The sequence below is a fragment of the Chaetomium tenue genome (assembly GCF_020726465.1).
Source record: "Chaetomium tenue strain MPI-SDFR-AT-0079 chromosome Unknown F5144scaffold_8, whole genome shotgun sequence".
Lineage (NCBI taxonomy): Eukaryota > Fungi > Ascomycota > Sordariomycetes > Sordariales > Chaetomiaceae > Chaetomium > Chaetomium tenue.
In genome coordinates this window covers 755,220-770,880 of record NW_027117336.1, presented here as the reverse complement: position 1 = coordinate 770,880, position 15,661 = coordinate 755,220, and the positions used below count along the sequence as shown (strand labels likewise).

General features: G+C 57.4%; 7 protein-coding genes across 7 annotated transcripts; 2 read left to right on the top strand and 5 right to left on the bottom strand.

Moving 5' to 3' along the window:
* Window positions 1-89: 89 nt before the first annotated feature.
* Window positions 90-1,151, bottom strand: F5144DRAFT_634058 (uncharacterized protein; the record flags this gene model as incomplete). The annotated part of the gene is made up of 1 exon (XM_066792567.1): window positions 90-1,151. The coding sequence occupies exon 1, from the start codon at window positions 1,011-1,013 to the stop codon at window positions 90-92; it is 924 nt and encodes a 307-aa protein (XP_066638424.1). The 5' UTR covers window positions 1,014-1,151.
* Window positions 1,131-3,685, bottom strand: F5144DRAFT_587793 (exocyst complex component Sec6-domain-containing protein). The gene has a single exon (XM_066789863.1). The coding sequence runs from the start codon at window positions 3,559-3,561 to the stop codon at window positions 1,306-1,308; it is 2,256 nt and encodes a 751-aa protein (XP_066638423.1). The 5' UTR covers window positions 3,562-3,685; the 3' UTR covers window positions 1,131-1,305.
* A 622-nt stretch (window positions 3,686-4,307) lies between these two features.
* On the bottom strand, window positions 4,308-4,651 carry F5144DRAFT_607370 (uncharacterized protein; the record flags this gene model as incomplete). The annotated part of the gene is made up of 2 exons (XM_066791552.1): window positions 4,308-4,336; window positions 4,447-4,651. The coding sequence occupies 2 exons, from the start codon at window positions 4,649-4,651 to the stop codon at window positions 4,308-4,310; spliced, it is 234 nt and encodes a 77-aa protein (XP_066638422.1).
* A 446-nt stretch (window positions 4,652-5,097) lies between these two features.
* Window positions 5,098-7,017, bottom strand: F5144DRAFT_634055 (uncharacterized protein). The gene is made up of 2 exons (XM_066792566.1): window positions 6,521-7,017; window positions 5,098-6,466 (listed from the first exon to the last, which is right to left on the bottom strand). Exons 1-2 carry the CDS (start codon window positions 6,772-6,774, stop codon window positions 5,209-5,211), a joined length of 1,512 nt encoding a protein of 503 aa, XP_066638421.1. The 5' UTR covers window positions 6,775-7,017; the 3' UTR covers window positions 5,098-5,208.
* A 243-nt stretch (window positions 7,018-7,260) lies between these two features.
* F5144DRAFT_661649 (mitochondrial resolvase Ydc2) lies at window positions 7,261-8,938 on the top strand. The gene has a single exon (XM_066793303.1). The coding sequence runs from the start codon at window positions 7,366-7,368 to the stop codon at window positions 8,464-8,466; it is 1,101 nt and encodes a 366-aa protein (XP_066638420.1). The 5' UTR covers window positions 7,261-7,365; the 3' UTR covers window positions 8,467-8,938.
* On the bottom strand, window positions 8,723-10,886 carry F5144DRAFT_405406 (P-loop containing nucleoside triphosphate hydrolase protein). The gene is made up of 4 exons (XM_066784886.1): window positions 10,490-10,886; window positions 10,311-10,429; window positions 10,224-10,258; window positions 8,723-10,173 (listed from the first exon to the last, which is right to left on the bottom strand). Exons 1-4 carry the CDS (start codon window positions 10,564-10,566, stop codon window positions 8,965-8,967), a joined length of 1,440 nt encoding a protein of 479 aa, XP_066638419.1. The 5' UTR covers window positions 10,567-10,886; the 3' UTR covers window positions 8,723-8,964.
* An 846-nt stretch (window positions 10,887-11,732) lies between these two features.
* Window positions 11,733-15,625, top strand: F5144DRAFT_405421 (RAM signaling pathway protein-domain-containing protein). The gene is made up of 3 exons (XM_066784887.1): window positions 11,733-12,505; window positions 12,559-12,670; window positions 12,730-15,625. The coding sequence occupies exons 1-3, from the start codon at window positions 12,168-12,170 to the stop codon at window positions 15,217-15,219; spliced, it is 2,940 nt and encodes a 979-aa protein (XP_066638418.1). The 5' UTR covers window positions 11,733-12,167; the 3' UTR covers window positions 15,220-15,625.
* The last annotated feature ends 36 nt before the right edge of the window (window positions 15,626-15,661 follow it).

Here is a 15,661-nt window from a genome sequence, read left to right as displayed (position 1 = left end):
TTTCCACCCTCCCTCCCAAGCAAAACCAGCACCCAAAAAGAACACAACCCCCCCCCCCCCCCAAAATCCAACCAAACCACCCCCCCCAATCACCTCCCCCCCACCCGATCCCTCACCATCCCAAACCGATCCAACCCCAACCCACTCCCCCCACCACCCCCCATCTCCGCAAAAACCCCCCTCCTCACCTCCGCCAACCCCCTCACAAAATCAAAATCATCCAACGTCGGCCACGTCCTCCCCACCCCCCTCGTCCGATCCCCCCTGCCCCCGCGCGCCAACACCCCGGCCAGCCGCGCCACCACCGCCTGGTTGAGGTAGGCGACCGTCTCGTCGAAGGAGAACACCTCCGAGATGGGGAGCAGGTGCGAGGTGAGGAAGGAGGGGCTGTGATGTGGGCGGGTCGTGTAGGCGTGGGCTTGGATGCAGCGGGGGCAGGTTGGTGGTTGTGAGGAGGAGAGTGGTGGTGAGGGGGTGGGGGTGGAGGGGAGGAGGGGGGGGTGGCAGAGCGTGCAGTTGGTGGCGAAGTTGAGGATGATTTTATCGCGGAGGGGGTGGGAGGTTGGTGGTGTTGCTGTTGCTGGGGTGGGGGGTTTGGCGGGGGAGAGGGGGGGTTGAGGTGTTTGGTTCTTTTGTTCGTGGCCGTGGTTTGGGGTCTGGTTCTGGCGTGGTTGTGGTTGGGGTCGGGTGGGTGAGCGGGCTGGACTCCTAAGAGTTGGATAGAGAGGTTGTTTAGGGGTGAACACTGGAGCCCAAACAGCGGCGCGAACCGGTGTCAGGGGTTCCAGTTCCGGGTCCGATTCTGGTTCTGGTTCTGGTTTGGGCTGTCGTTTTGGTTGTCGCTGGGTTTGCAGGATTTCGTCCTTTTGCCGTCGAGGATAGGCCTGTTCGTACACAGATGGTGTGACGAGTGTCTCTTCTCCCTCACTTTCCAAATCAGAAGGGATTTCGTGCAACCAAGTAGAGACAAGCTGAGACTTGGGTATCTGGTGTGTGTTGACGTTGCGTGCCATGGTTTTGGGTCCAGGCGGCGCCAGCAATAAAGGGAGAAACTTTTCGTGGGAGATAACGACAAATTGTGTATCGAAACAGGGAATATCAAATCTCAACACGTTGAATGAGTTCTGAATGGGTTCTGAATGTGTTCAACACGCAAGCTGAAGCGGCTGAATTCCCAGCCAATGTTTGCTTAATTTCCTATTTTGGTAGTTGCCCCAGGAACATGCGGGCCAATCAGGGGATACACCACCAGCCGACTCCTATCCTACCTACAGCAACCTCATAACCCATCAATCATTATACAGATCACTTAACCTTGCTCATTATCGTCTCAGGCCCCCTGACCACATCCATTTGCGCCGCCCTCGCCTTGACCGCATTCAGCATGCTCCGCTCAAAGTCGTCTCTCGACCGCAGCACCGCCTCGACCCAACTAATCTGCAAGTCCCAATACGCCGTCTTGAACGCCTCAAACGTATCTGGAACGCGCTCCTTCTCCACCGACAACAGCTGTAGGAACGGCTCGGTGACGCGCCACGTCTCCTTGATGGAGTTGCCCACGGCCGGGTTCGGCAGGCTGTTGAAGAAGTCAAACGCCGTCTTGAGGTCGTCAAAGATCTTGTCCTGGAACAGATCCGAGCGGCGGAACTTGGCGCCCTTGTTGCGCACCGACATCAGGTAGCGGATCAGCAGCTCGTCGGCAAAGATCTCGATGAAGATGTCGACGAGCGAGTGGTGGAGCACCTGGCGGTAGTCGCCGACGTACTCTTCGAATGTGGCCACCATGCGCGCCATGGCGGTGCTGGTGTACCAGCGCGGGGTGAAGAAGTCCGGCATGACCGTCTTGAAGTCGACCGAGAACACGAGCTGCGCGAACCGGGTGATGCACCACGTGCTGAGGTCGAGGTAGCCGTCGCGCAGGACCGCCACCTCGGCCTCGGCGCGGTCCATGTACTGCGGCGTCACGAGGGCGCCGAACTTCTTCTTGAAGTCGGACAGGTACGCCAAGCGGCCCTCGTCCTCGTTGTCGTCGATGCATGCGATCTGGTCGTTGGCCGTCGCGACGAGCCAATCCTGCAACGGCTGGAACCCTTCCAGGTCGCCTGCTTTGTCCGTCTCGTAGCGCGACGCTTCGTCTTCGAGCATCTTCTGCCACGACTGTTGGCGCTGCCGCAGCCGCTGGAACATGGCGTCCACCACACCCTCGGCCACGTCGGCGCGCTTCGAGTTGCCGGCCGCATCAATCTGCCCACGCAACATGCGCCAGAGGTCGACCAGGTTTTTGTTCCGGAAGTAGCCGTACTCGTCCTGGTCCAGGTTGCCACCTTCGACGTTGCGGTCGGCAAAATCTTTGGTTTCCTGCGTCCAGATGCGACCGATCCACTCATCCAGGAACTTGATGATGAGCGCACGGAAGTCGCGCACAAGTTCGGTTTCGCGGTTGTCGATGACATGTGGCGTGAGCTCCTCCTGCTTGAAGCCAAGCTTGTTCATTTTGCGATAGTATTTCTCGGGCCAGCCGACGATTTCCAGCGCATGTGCTGAGGTGGCTTCTGGGTCGTCGATGGTCTTGATGAGGAAATCGTGCATCATGCCATGGTATATGTTTGTCCACGCCTTGAACATCTTCCATTTCTTCGGCATCAGCTGCACCATGCCTAGCCTGACCGTGTTGAGGTCGTTGAAATACCACCGCAGGCTCTTCTCCAGCACCTCCGGGTCATCCATAAATTCCTCCCTGCTCGCCTCGAACTGCCCCTCGCCGATCTTCCTGATGCATTCGAGGAACTTGTCCTTGTAGCCGCGTACTGTCTTGGCGCCGTCTGTGATGCTCTGGAACCGCGTCGCCATCTCCTTGTGGTCCTTGAGTGCTTCTTGCAGCGCAAGCACCCTCTGGTCGCTCTTCTCCTCCGCCTCTATTATCAGTGCAAACCGCACTACCAGGCTCGTGTTGTCCGCAATAACAAGGTTGATCAAGCTCCTCGCGATCAGGCTGATGTGCTCGTCGAACCACTCAATCGCTTGGTCTAGGCGCTCAAAGTAGTCTTCTAGTGTCGACTGTAAGCCCGGGTCGTCGGCGCGCTGGATCTGCTCGATTGCGTCGTCTCGAATGTTCCGTAATTGGGTTAACTCGTAGTGCACGGCTAGCAGGTTCGGCATGTTCTCGGCGTCCTCGTCGTCCTGGCGGAGCATCTCCTGGATGCCGCTGAGGCGCTCGTTGAAGGTCTCGAGGTTCCGGCGCATGGTCTCGACGGCGCCAAAGTTTCGGTGTGCTTGTGATACGAGGTTGATGGTCGCAAAATCGGTGATCATGTTCTGCGATTCGGAGCATATCTTGTCGATCTTGATCATCTCATCCTTGATCTGCTGCACCGTCTTCTGGCCGTCGGTCAGGCCATTCATGCCAGCCTGGGTGGTCTCGAGCTGCTCACGCAGGCCGCCGCGCAGCTGGGAGTCGACGGCGGCCTTCTTGCGCGCAAACTCGGCCTTGAGCCCCGCGATCTTGTCGAGGTCGTCCGGGTGCCGGAGCAGCTCCGACAGCTTGACCGGCGGCACGTCCATGGTGGTGGTTGCCGTTTCTGTGTCAGACCATCTCGTGGCGGGGTGGTCCTCCGAGGGAACTATGAGAGCGGTCGTGCTCGGGCGGGGGTTTGGTGTTGGGGTTGAGGTTGAGTGTGTCGCAAGCACATCCCCTGGCGCATGCCCTTGCATGGCCTGGGATGCTGATGCAGTGGGATGTGGCCCGTGCGTAACACAATGCGCCCCACATTCCATTATCTTGAGGGGACTCGAAAGTAGCACAGTCAAACTGGGAGAACATGTGAGCAGCTAGACAGACGACACAGAATTGCGCAAGTATAATCATTTGGCAAGGACATGTAGGCTCAACTGCTCATTCTAGGCGGCTCAGCCAGGAAGTGGTGGTGTGGGCAGGTCACTGTGAAATTAACTCCTCGACTACTTGCATGGTCAGTTGAAACAAGGCAACCATACACCTAGGTACATGATTACCTCGTTCGAGCTCATAGCTCGGTTGGGCCGCAGTTGAAATCTTACCGTACTAGTCTGGCCCTGTCTCCATCATTGGCATCTCCCGTATCCGACACACAACGACGGCATCTAGCCCAACACAACGTAGCAACCCAAGGAAACCAATCGTTTTGATGTCTACTCTATCGGCCCCGTATCATGTACAGACAGCCCTTCCCAGAGCGATTCCCTGCCCCTTGTTCATCATCCATCTCTCCGAAGCTGAGCGAGCCGCCCCCTTCATCCTGCTCCCAACCTAAACGCGGCCCATGGCGAGCTTACTTGGCCGGGTGGTAAGTCTGCCAGACTGTATCACAACCAATGTTAGCACATATTTTCTTGAAACCCTCCTTCCCGATCCTCAACAACCAACCCCCCAAACCCAAACCCAACCCCCAAAAAATACATAATACATACCCGAAATACCAAACGGCAACCCAAACCCAGTCGCCATAAACGTCCAGTACGCAATCCCAAAGCCCTTCTTGCGCGGGTTGAACGGGATGTTGGAGAGCGGGCCCTCGGGGTAGTGGTAGGGAGACGAGAGGCGGGCGCGGGTGGTGGTGAAGGCGCGGCGGGCCACGAGCTGGCGGGCGGCGGTGGTGGTCGCGCGGGCGAGCATCTTTGGGAGAGGGGGGGTTGTGTTAGCTTGGCTGGGGGGGTTGTTGGTGGTGGTGGTGGTGGGGGGGGTTCAATTGGAGGGGTTGGCTGGTGAACTGGCAAAGGTGTTATTGGGGGTGCAGGTGGTGGTTACCTTGAATGAGTGAGTGGAGTTGTGTTGGGTGCTGGTCGACGGCGGGAGTGGTGGTGAGGTGAATTCGAGCTTGGTTTCGGCTGTGACGCTCGAATGGAGCATTGACGTTTGGATTGGAGCTCGGCTGAAGTGGTGTGACTTTTTGCGCTTCCGCGGCACTGGGCTGCCGGACTGGCAGGGGTAGCTTTATATAAGCACAACGCTCCATGCATAAATGGGGTTAGGGTTATACTAGAGCGATGTTGAGCATGACGACAGTCAACTTCTAAGGGGGACGACAGCAACCTTTAATCTGAATGGCAAAAAAGACCAATGGAGATGTGAAATGATATTTTGTTCTTCAAAATTTGAGGCAGGATATGTGAATTACAAGTCTATTAACCAAGACGCAAGATAGTATCTTCTACCTAACACTCTGGCCGTCTCTATTTCAAAGTCACCAACTCTTCCGCGCTCGTTGGGTGGATGGCAACACAGCTGTCAAAGTCAGCCTTTGTGGCACCCATCTTGACAGCAACACCAAAGCCCTGGAGCATCTCCCCGCTACCAAGTCCCAGAATGTGTAGACCGACAACCTTCTCCTCGGGCCCCGCGCAGATCAGCTTGTAAGCAGTGGGCCCCTTCTGATCAGGTTCCATCATGGCGTAGTACATGGCGGTGAAATTCGTCTTGTAGATCTTGAGGTTCTCCCGCCCATACTTCTCAACCGCCTCCGGCTCCGTCAACCCGATGGACCCAACCTCGGGGTGGGCAAACACGACGGACGGAATTCCGTTGTAGTCGAGCTTTAATGTGCTGAACTGTTCCGGCCCAAACAACCGCGCAGCAAGCCTGCGGCCCGCGGCAATAGCCACCGGCGTGAGTTCGACCCGGCCCGTCACGTCGCCGAGCGCATAGATGTTCTCGACGTTGGTGTTTTGGTAGTCATCCGCGACGATGTAGCCCTTCTCATTGACCTGCACACCGGCCGACTCTAACCCGAGGTCTGCGGTGGCGGGCGTGCGCCCAACGGCCCAGATGAGGTGGTCCACACCCGAAACAACGCCTTCGCCGTCCCCTTCCTTGTAATGGATGGTAAGCTTTCCCGCCTCGTCCTTCTCCACCTTGGTGGCCGCGCTCTGCTTGTGCAGCTTCACGCCAAGCCTCTCGTACTCCTTGGTCACGCCCTCCTGGATTATGGGGTCGAAGTGCCGCAAGAAGGTGTTGTGCCGGATGAACAAGTGTGTCTCGACGCCGAGGGCGTTGAACATACCCGCAAACTCGACCGCAATGTAGCCGGCGCCGACAAGCGCCACCTTCTTCGGTAGTGTCTCGATGTCGAAGAAGCCGTCGCTGTTGGTACCGAGCTCAGACCCGGGGATCGGCGGGGGAACGGTCGGGTTGCCGCCGACGGCGATGAGGATCTTCTTGGCGTTGACCACCGTCTTGGTGCCGTCGTCAAGCGTCACCTCGACCTGGTTTTTCGAGAGGATCTTCGCCCAGCCGTGCACGTATTCGACCTTGTCATTGGCGAGATTTCGCTCGTAGATGCCGTTCAGCCGGAGGATGTAGGCGTCACGCTTTTTCTTAAAGGTGCTCCAGTCGAATGGGGCGGTTTCTTGTACGTTGAAGCCGTACGACTTGGATTGGTGGATCGTCTCGGCGATGGCGGCGGCGTTGAAGGTTACTTTCTTCGGGACGCAACTAGGGGCTGTTAGTGTCTTGTTCATAGCTACGGATAAGAGGAATCATACTCACCCAACGTTGACGCATGTGCCTCCCAGCCGCTTGCCCTCAATGACCATCGCCTTGGTCCCGAACTTGGCGCTAGCTGCGCGGGCAGCACCGAGACCACCGCTGCCGCCTCCTATCACGAGGAAGTCGGTCTCCTTGGAAATGGGCGCCATGGCTAGGGATGTTTGTGAAAAGTGGCGTGAGATTGTGGTAATTCGGCTTGCTGCGGGTATGGCCGAGAGCAAGGGACGTCTCGCTAACAGCGAAAGTGGTTGCATGGAAGTGGGTGTTGTCTCTGCAGCAAGGCAGAGGGGTTATCGCGGGGTGGAGGGGCTATATACAAAAGTGAGTGGACAAACGTGACAAATCCGTCATGCAGGGAACAGCGCCCTTGCAATTGCGCAACCACAGGAGGGGATCAGGAATCCGAGGTAGGTAATGCAGAATTCCAAATCCGACTAGTCACCACATTGGATGAATCAGCACCGGGCGGATTAAAAAGAATGGATTACTCAGTAACTCGCAGACGAGGAGATCAAAGAACAGCCGACATAGCGAAAAGAAACCGAAAAGCCGGGCCCCACTTCTCCGGTATCGATGGTTTTTGACAGGGGTGTCGAACGCCGATGAATGCACCAGTGATGAACTTTCAAGATGCATTCAAGGGTTTATTGTTTACTTTAGGTCATATTGACAGCGGGACTTTCACTAGTATCAGAGGTTGACGAGGAGTCTATTTCTACGGTAATTTACTTCCTAACTCTGCTTACAATGCTCTGAAATCTTTACTCGCATAAACGAACGTTTAATTACTTTCCTTGTCTTCATTACTCACAGCATCCTTCAGTCTCAGCAACACCTATGTCACGATGACCAACAAAACCCTCCTCGGCGAAAAGAGCCTCGCCCTCAAAGCCCTGTGTTTATCCTGTGGCCTACGAAGAGTTGGAACCAAGCCAGCCCTCGTCCAGCGCCTCCGCCATGCCGCCAGGAACCTCCAACCTATCACCCCCTCCTCCCGCATCCTCAGCATCGACCTCGGCCTCAAGAATTTCGCCTTTTCCCTCATAAGCCCAGCGCCTCCAGCAAAGAAGAAACAGTCCCCCACCTCAAACGCCACCTCTTTAAACTCTCCAATCCGTCTCCACGCCTGGCACCGCCTGGACCTAACCCTCCCCACCACCACCAGCACCACCAAGAAGAAAACAAAAACAAAAACAACCACCACCACCACCCCCTCCTCAGACCCCCCCTCCCCATCCCCACCCCCACCCTCAGAAGAAGAAGAAGACGCCTTCTCCCCCGCCGCCCTCGCCACCGTAACCGCGCACCTCATCAAAACCCGCCTGCTCCCACTCCGCCCAACCCACGTGCTCATCGAGCGGCAGCGTTTCCGCACGCAGGGCGCCGCGGCCGTGCACGAGTGGACGATACGTGTCAACTCGCTTGAGGCGATGCTGCATGCTGCGTTTGCGGCGTTGAGGGGGGCGGAGAGTGGTGGTGGTGGTGAGGGGGTGTGGGAGGGGAGGGTGGAGTCGGTGCTGCCGAAGACGGTGGCGGAGTTTTTGTTTGCGGGTGATGATGTTGAGGGGGGTGAAGAGGAGGGGGGAGGGAAGGGGAAGGCGACGGCGGGGAAGGCGTATCTCAAGTTGAAAAAGAAGAAGGTGGAGATGTTGGGGGGGTATTTGGCTGATGGGGGGATAGCTGTTCCGGAAAAGGGGCAGGCGACGGAGATGGTGAGGTTGTTTAAGGAGAAAGTGGAGAGGAGGAGAGGCGGGAAGGGTAAGGGCGGGGGGAGGAAAAAGGTCGCTAGCGTTGAGGGGGTTGAGGGGGTTGAGGTGGAGGAGGCGATAACCAAGATGGACGACTTGTCGGATGCCGTGCTGCAGGGGATGGTGTGGCTGCAATGGCGGAGGAACTTGGAGGCGTTGACCAAGGAGTGGCCGGAGTTGCTTGAGGAGGAGACATGACATTGATGTTGGCATCCCCTTGGCTTCGGCCTCTCAGGCTAAGTTACTAATGCCCCTTTTCATCCCATATGAAGCTCCCACGCACGGCCCGCCACGCTCCTTCCCGCCGTCCCAACTCTGGCCCTTCGGTACTAGATATACAAGTTCCACGTGCTCAATTGTCACCCAGCCCCCAAGTACCGCTACGGGTGCCGCAGCGGTTTCAACTTGGGGGTTGTAGGTAAACATCACGGGTTCGAGACGTGGTCTCTCCCACGAAGAAAAACCCCGCGGGGTTTTCGTAGCCGCCCACCCCTCAGTTGCGTGGTAACTAGGGTTGGGCGGTGAGCTTTTTGATACTTTTTCTTCACTTGAGTCGGACTGCTCGTCGTGGCTATCGTCGGGAACATGGGGAGCAGGTATGCATCAGAGACATTACAAAATCTGGCTGATGGAAACAGGTATGGAGTGTTAAATGATAACATTAGTGCTCTTAGTATTTAGTGCCATTTCTATGCCCTAATCACTGTAATAATAATCATCATACATCCCCTCCTGCCGCTGCGTGCTCACCCATTCCTCACTCGCCAGCCCCCTCGTCATCCTCTTCTTCAACCCCGGCGCATCCTTATGCCAGTCGCACGCATAATCGCACTCCGGCACCTTTTCCTCCCCAAAATACTTGCAGATCGCTGCATGCCGACAGCCGGCCGTATCCTCGCAGTACGCGACCAGCCGGTTCAGGCTCTCCATCCGCGCCTGCTTGTTCTTGTCGTTCCCCGCCGGCCCGTCCCTCATCACCATATTACACACCCGATCTCTGTCCTCACGGGCATAGTACAGAAAGCAGTAGCTCGCGTTCCCATCCCGCCCGGCGCGGCCAGCCTCCTGGTAGTACCCCTCAAAGCTCTTGGGCAGGCGCCAGTGCACAACAAAGCGCACATTCTCCTTATCAATGCCCATGCCAAACGCCGTGGTGGCCACGATGATGTCGTAGCCGCGCTCGTTGGCGATCCACCGCGCGAGCGTCTCCTCCTTGACCTGCTTGGGCAGCTTGGCGTGGAAGGGCCGCGCGCCGATCTCCTCGCAGCGGAGGGCGGCGGCCAGCGATTCGCACTCGTCGCGCGAGATGGTGTAGATGATGCCCGGGACGCTGTCGATCCGCTCGCTTGCGGCTTCCAGCTCGGGTTTGCGGTCGGCGGCGCCGCGCCGGGTGTAGACCCCCTTGAGCCAGGTGACGAAGTCGTCGAAGCGGTCGTTGGCCTCGTCGCTGGTGAAGCGGACTTCGAGGTGCAGGTTTGGGCGGTGGGCTGTCATGGTGAAGTTGCGCAACCGGTCGGGCGTCTTGTCCATCCCTAGGGTGGAGAGGATGTCTCGGCGGACTTGCTCGTTGGCGGTGGCCGTCAGGCACATGATGGGCACGTCTGGGAAGGTCTCGCGGAACCATGAGAGGCGCTTGAAGTCCTTGCGGAAGTCGTGACCCCATTCTGAAATACAATGGGCCTCGTCGACGGCGATGCGGGCGAGTTCTTTCTGCTCATGCACGAATTTGAGACGCTCGCGGAAGCGATCGAAGGAGCAGAGCTCGGGGGTCACGTAAAGGAGGCGAGTATGCGGGTGTCCAGTGGCGAGATCTTGGTAGATGCGGTCCCGCTCGGGGAGGGGGATGTTGCTGTTGAGTGTTCGGGCATCTACGTTGGCTGCACGGAGAGCCTCGACTTGGTTCATCTGGGCTGGTCAGATCACAACGCTTGCTGAGATGGCCGGCTGTAACCTACCATGAGACTCAACAAAGGGGATATGACAATCGTAACTAGAGTTTGTAAATACTTTTCCCAAATAGGAGTGAGAGGAGGGAGCCATACTTCCAGAATCTATCACGGCTGGCAGTTGAAAACATAAACTCTTGCCAAACGATGTGGCTGCCTGAACGAAGACATCTTTCCCATCGAGAGCAGCGAGGATTATCTCGCGTTGATGCGGTCTAATAGTGTATGAGATATTATTCTTATCCTTGGGAAACGGCCGGGGCGCAACTGCATACCTGAACGTCGTTTTCTTGAACTGCCGCCGGAGGGTAAAGTCAATGTCCTGGAACGAGTTGCTCCTGTCGAGAGGCATAGTACCTGATCCTTGTGGTTTTGTCAAGAAATCATGAATAGCATAGCGGCCTATTACCCTTCGGTTCCGCAAATCCGCGCTTGCATTTTGTGAAAGCGCGGGTTCGAGGGTGTAGATAGATAGATGCCTGAATCGGTTCCTGCTTTTCTGGTTTCACTAATGAGCAAGAGTGGGAAGTTGACAGCAACCTGGAAGGCCTAAACTGGTAGGAAAAGGAGCGAGTAAAATATGCTTGATCGTTCCGCCACCTGGTTCTCTTCGCCCAATTTTTGGTACCCAGCCTCGACACAATATCACCAATGTTCGACAACTCGAGGGCTTCTTGTTGCTGAGCAATGGTCCCGCACTTTGGCCTTCTTCAATGCAGCGAGCACAGCACATGGAGGGAGGGTTAGGGTCGAATAAGCATACCGTCCGATCTTCTTTCCTGTTCCTGTGACACCATAAAGACCCGAGACTGAAGCCGAACAATTCAAAAGAGTCAGTTCCCCTGAACCCGAACCCCTGCCAAGAAACGCGAGAATTGTTCTTCTAGTTCACAGAGCCCGCCGGCGGCAAAACCTGGTCAAGAGGGTGTGATAATCTTCAAGAGCACAGGATTGTCAGGCGATTTATCAATTATTGGGGTGACACGAGAGCCATGTCCGCATCGAGATGCAAGTCAGCAGCGGATGAACCTGCCACCAGAGATCCTCCGACCGCAGAACACGGATCGGTGGTCGGATGGAGAGAAGGCGAGACCACTCCACGCGTGGAAGGGAAAAGGATGCAGCACCCAATCGACACCCGCCCATCGGGGAATCCCTCATACCCAGCTTCGCGTCTGTTTCGTTTCACATCGAAACTTTTGGCGTTGTGTGGTTGTCCGTTCTCAGATGTGACGCTGTCCACAGCCAATCAATATCGCTTTCACCGTGTTGCTGCGCGTGCGTCCTGCGGTGGTGGTGACGTTGAGTGCGATTTGTTCCCTTGCAGTTTTGAGGCACGCTAACCCTGTTGCGAGGCGTTTGGCGAGACGGATGCTAGGAACACACCCGTGCTGGGAGGAATGGCACGGCACGGGCCACAGAGAGCGGGGTCTTTAGCCGTCCCACCTTGATGCTCAGCTCGCAGGCTGCACAACCCTTGTCTATTTGTGACATGCACCCCAACGTGCCCCTACACTAACCCCTATGTTGGGCGTTTTGCTACCTGACATGGGCCCGAGACGGCAAGCCAGAGTTCAGACAAGGCAAAGCAATTTTTGATCCGACGGCGCACTGCTTGCATCCTCCCATCGACTCCCTTTCTCGACATCGACGCCGCTGCCGACGGACGCTGAAATCGACGCGCCGCTTTTGCCGTGCCTCGAGCGGTCGACTTTCTTGTTCACCGCCTGGGTCACTCCCTGGGCCCCCCTGTCCCGACCCCAAGGAGGTTGGTCTCGCCATGAACCCGTCCGACCGGCTGTCACCACCTCGCCCTCCGGCTTAAAATCTCCATCTCCTGGTTCTACGACAGCCGAAGTCTCTCCCAAAACAGCGAAATCGACGCCCCGTCGCTTCCCGCCGTAATCCCACTCCGCCGAGAACCGGCCGGCGATCGATTGAAGGGCCATCTCGATGGACTTCCCACGAGGGCTGCCCGATAATCCGGCGCAGGCCCGTCGGGCAATCGCTGCCGCAGCACTCGCCAACCCGACACCGCCGCCTCCGGTCCCGAGCCTTCGCGATGTGCCCTCGTCTTCGAACCTCTCGGCGGGGCAGCCCATCTCCCCGAACCAGGTGCTTGCCGTGGCGAGAGAGGCGATGCGGACGGCCCACGAAAATGAGGCCAAGGCAGCCGAGGCCAGCGGGGTCAGCAATACCCTCAAACCCGGCCTCACCATCGACCTGAGCAGGAAAAAGATCCAAATGCTGCCGGAGGAAATCGTGGACGTGATCAAGGATGAATTGGAGCGGTAGGGCCCCTTGTCCCGGGCTGACTCGCGCTCCTCTAATTGCGTGGCAACAGGCTTGCGCTATCCCACAACTATTTGCAGACCTTCCCGGCCAGGTTTTCCGAATGCACCTCGTTGCGGTATCTCAATGTTCGGCAAAATAGGATAAAAGAGTTTCCATTGGCTGTGAGTATCAATTGGTGACGGGATCCGGGGATGAACAGGTGCTAACCGAGCGATTTCAGCTCTGCGATCTGAAATCGCTCGAAATTCTCGATTTGGGTCGGAACATGTTGCAGGTTCTGCCACCCGAGATCGTCAAGCTGTCGTCCCTCAAAGTTCTCTCGATTCCGAAAAACAAGATCACACACCTGCCACTCTGCTTCGCCGACATGCCGTCGTTATCCGTGGTAAAGCTAGAGGGTAATCCGCTAAAATATCCCCCGCCAGAAATACTACAAGTGCAGGGAACAGGAGGTCAGGGTGACGGACCAGGAAGGGAGACCGAAATGACCGAAGTCGCTGCCACGGCGGTGATTAAGAAGTTTCTGAAGCAAGAAGCCAGCGGTCGTGCGGACTCGCCTGGTAACAGCGGGTCGGAGGGGACCGAAACCCCGCGGCCAACGATCAAGCGAGTCTTTAGTGGCAGATTCCCGATCAAGGTCAACGGGAGTGACATCACCGACCTCCGTTCCCCCGCTCTTCCCCGACCCCCACCGATTCCCACCCGCTCACACTACCGTGGGCTCTCGCAACAAAACACGGCGCAGCGCAGGCCGGGAGTCATGCCGCTGACCATCGGCAACCCCAACGAGCGGGTGCGCAGCAACTCCGAGACCATCATCCAAACTTCGAGCCGAGACCGATCCGAGAGCAGATCGCGCCGCATGGGCATGGTGTCGAAGAGGTCGGAGCTGAGCACGCTCGAAGAGATCGAGGTCAACAACCGGTTCAGCCATTACCGCGGGCTCAGTCACGGTTCGGCGATGCAGGGCAATGGGGCATCTATGCAGGTCAAGAGCCCCAACATGGGCAGCCCTGCCGAGTCGGCATTGCAGCGGCCCGTATACATCCGCAGGCTCTCTATTTTGCCAGAGAGGAAACGCGATTCCAAGGCCTTTGACCCGGTGCTGGAAGCTGCCAAGGGCATCCTTTACTCCATTTTCCAGATTCACCCCATGATCCAGGCGTTATTGGTCGGTCTTACCAACGACGGCACGTCGCGCCGATCGAACCTGGAGATCGTCTTTTACAACACGAACGCCCACGTCGAGCAGCTAGAACTTGAGATTCAGCAGCATGACCAGGCAGACGACAAGTTCGGTCAGAAGGAGAACGAAAACGTGCAGAGGGCCTGCCTCACACTCATCAACGCCTATACACATGTGTGTTCGTTGTTGATGGGCAATGTTGACCTGTTTTTGGATAACGGAGACCCGCGATATATCCGTACCTTGTTGACGCAGCTCTATAATAGCATAATGGAGCTGCGCGTAACTTGCACCCAGCTGGCAGCCGAAGGCAACCATCGGTCCGTTCCGTCCTTCAGCCGACCTGATTTGGGGGAGACGATCCGGCCTCATTCGCGCGAAAACTCGGTCACGCCGACGGCCGATCGAATTTTGAATAGATCTCGAAACGGCACCTTTGTTTATAACCCGAGCAACTTACGCGTTGCTACAGATGTCTCGATCCCCTACATCAACGGCACAGGCCGGTCGGCGATGGTGGGGGCCGCCACACCGCGGTCGGGCGAGTCATTCGCGTCTACCAGCACGACGGGCACTCGCAATCTGTCGGCGGACTTTACCGAGGAAGACCGCCTGTTCGAGAGGATATTCCTCTCCCTCCACAAAACAACAGAACTGGTCATGCAGGTCCTACCAACCATGAACACGCAGTTCATGTCTTCGATGCGGACCACCACCACCCAGCGCTCGCCGGACCACCTCATCCAGTGCTGGAAGGCGCTCGTGGCTAAGTGCAACACGTCGATCCAGCAGACCGAAGTCCTCAAGGCCCGACTCTCCTCCATCAAACTCAAGGAGCCCGGGATCCGCACGCAGCCGTCCTTCTGGCGGCTCTGCAACAGCTTCATCGACTCGTGGTACGTGCTGATCAAGAAGATCATGCAGCTGCAGAACGACGTGCAGCTGCCCCTCGACACCAAGGCCCGCCTGCGGCCCATCCAGAAGAGCATGAAGGACACCTGCGACCTGATGATGTCGTCCCCCTGGTCCTACTTCCTCCGCCACCCGGGCTCCGAGCCCATCACCTCCCCCTACATCGCCGCCCAGACCGCCGCCGCCCCTCCCGTCCAGATGCCCATGACGCCCCAGAGCGCCGCCCTCGGCCCGGCCGTCCAGGCTACTGTCCCGTCCACGCCGCAGAGCGCCTCCTTCTCGCTGGCCTTCTCGGGCGTGTTTGAGCGCGACCGCTCTGATACGATGCTCTCGTCGATGGGCGGCAGTGGGGGCGGTGGTAGCGGAGGAGGTGGAGGTGGTGGTGGTGGTGGTAGTTTTGGCGGGGGGTTCAATGGCGTGTCGTCGCGGAGCGGGACGATGAATTCTAGCTCGACGGCGAGCTTGACGGCGTCGAGCCTGAATTCGATGAGTAGTTTGGGCTCGCACGACGGTATTGTCACGCCGAGCTCGGCGCTCAGTCCGTCGGGGCCGTTGGGGCCGTTGCCGTTTAGGTTGAACGGTGGCGGGAATATGAAGGTGGGTGGGTTTTAGGGGGGTTGGATTGGTCTTGGGATGGGATGGGGTGGGATGGGAATATAGATGGGGTTGGGGATAGGATGCTATGGATGATTGGAATGGATCTTTTTTGGGATATGTTGGCTGGTGTTTGTTTGGCTGGGGCTTTTCCTGCGTGGTCTTGAAAAATCAGCGTCCTTGGTGCGGTGCATGGCGTCGGGGCATGGCGGGTTTGGCGGCATAGGATATCCATAATGTCTTGTGGGCTGGATGCATGGGTTGGCTGAGACTGGATCGGGTGCTTGGTGGCAGTCTTGAGTAACGGCCGTGTTCAGCGTGTAGTACATAGTCAATGAGGTCGATCATTGCTGAAGCTGTATGCTGGTGACGTGAGACTGTGCTCCCGTCCTGATCTTGTCGAATCGGGCCCCGAGGATTTGGTCCGCTCTCCGTTCGTCGCATGGTGGCTGGCCATGAA

Excerpts from the sequence above, each read along its gene's own strand:
- F5144DRAFT_587793 (XM_066789863.1), bottom strand. The coding sequence starts at position 3,561 with ATGGACGTGCCGCCGGTCAAGCTGTCGGAGCTGCTCCGGCACCCGGAC.
- F5144DRAFT_634055 (XM_066792566.1), bottom strand. The coding sequence starts at position 6,774 with ATGCAACCACTTTCGCTGTTAGCGAGACGTCCCTTGCTCTCGGCCATA. Across the intron at positions 6,467-6,520 it reads GGCACATGCGTCAACGTTGG|TTGCGTCCCGAAGAAAGTAA; the intron begins GTGAGTATGATT and ends AACAGCCCCTAG.
- F5144DRAFT_661649 (XM_066793303.1), top strand. The coding sequence starts at position 7,366 with ATGACCAACAAAACCCTCCTCGGCGAAAAGAGCCTCGCCCTCAAAGCC.
- F5144DRAFT_405406 (XM_066784886.1), bottom strand. The coding sequence starts at position 10,566 with ATGCCTCTCGACAGGAGCAACTCGTTCCAGGACATTGACTTTACCCTC. Across the intron at positions 10,259-10,310 it reads AGCCGTGATAGATTCTGGAA|TTACGATTGTCATATCCCCT; the intron begins GTATGGCTCCCT and ends TACAAACTCTAG. Across the intron at positions 10,174-10,223 it reads CCCCTTTGTTGAGTCTCATG|ATGAACCAAGTCGAGGCTCT; the intron begins GTAGGTTACAGC and ends TGACCAGCCCAG.
- F5144DRAFT_405421 (XM_066784887.1), top strand. The coding sequence starts at position 12,168 with ATGGACTTCCCACGAGGGCTGCCCGATAATCCGGCGCAGGCCCGTCGG. Across the intron at positions 12,506-12,558 it reads ATCAAGGATGAATTGGAGCG|GCTTGCGCTATCCCACAACT; the intron begins GTAGGGCCCCTT and ends GCGTGGCAACAG. Across the intron at positions 12,671-12,729 it reads TAAAAGAGTTTCCATTGGCT|CTCTGCGATCTGAAATCGCT; the intron begins GTGAGTATCAAT and ends GAGCGATTTCAG.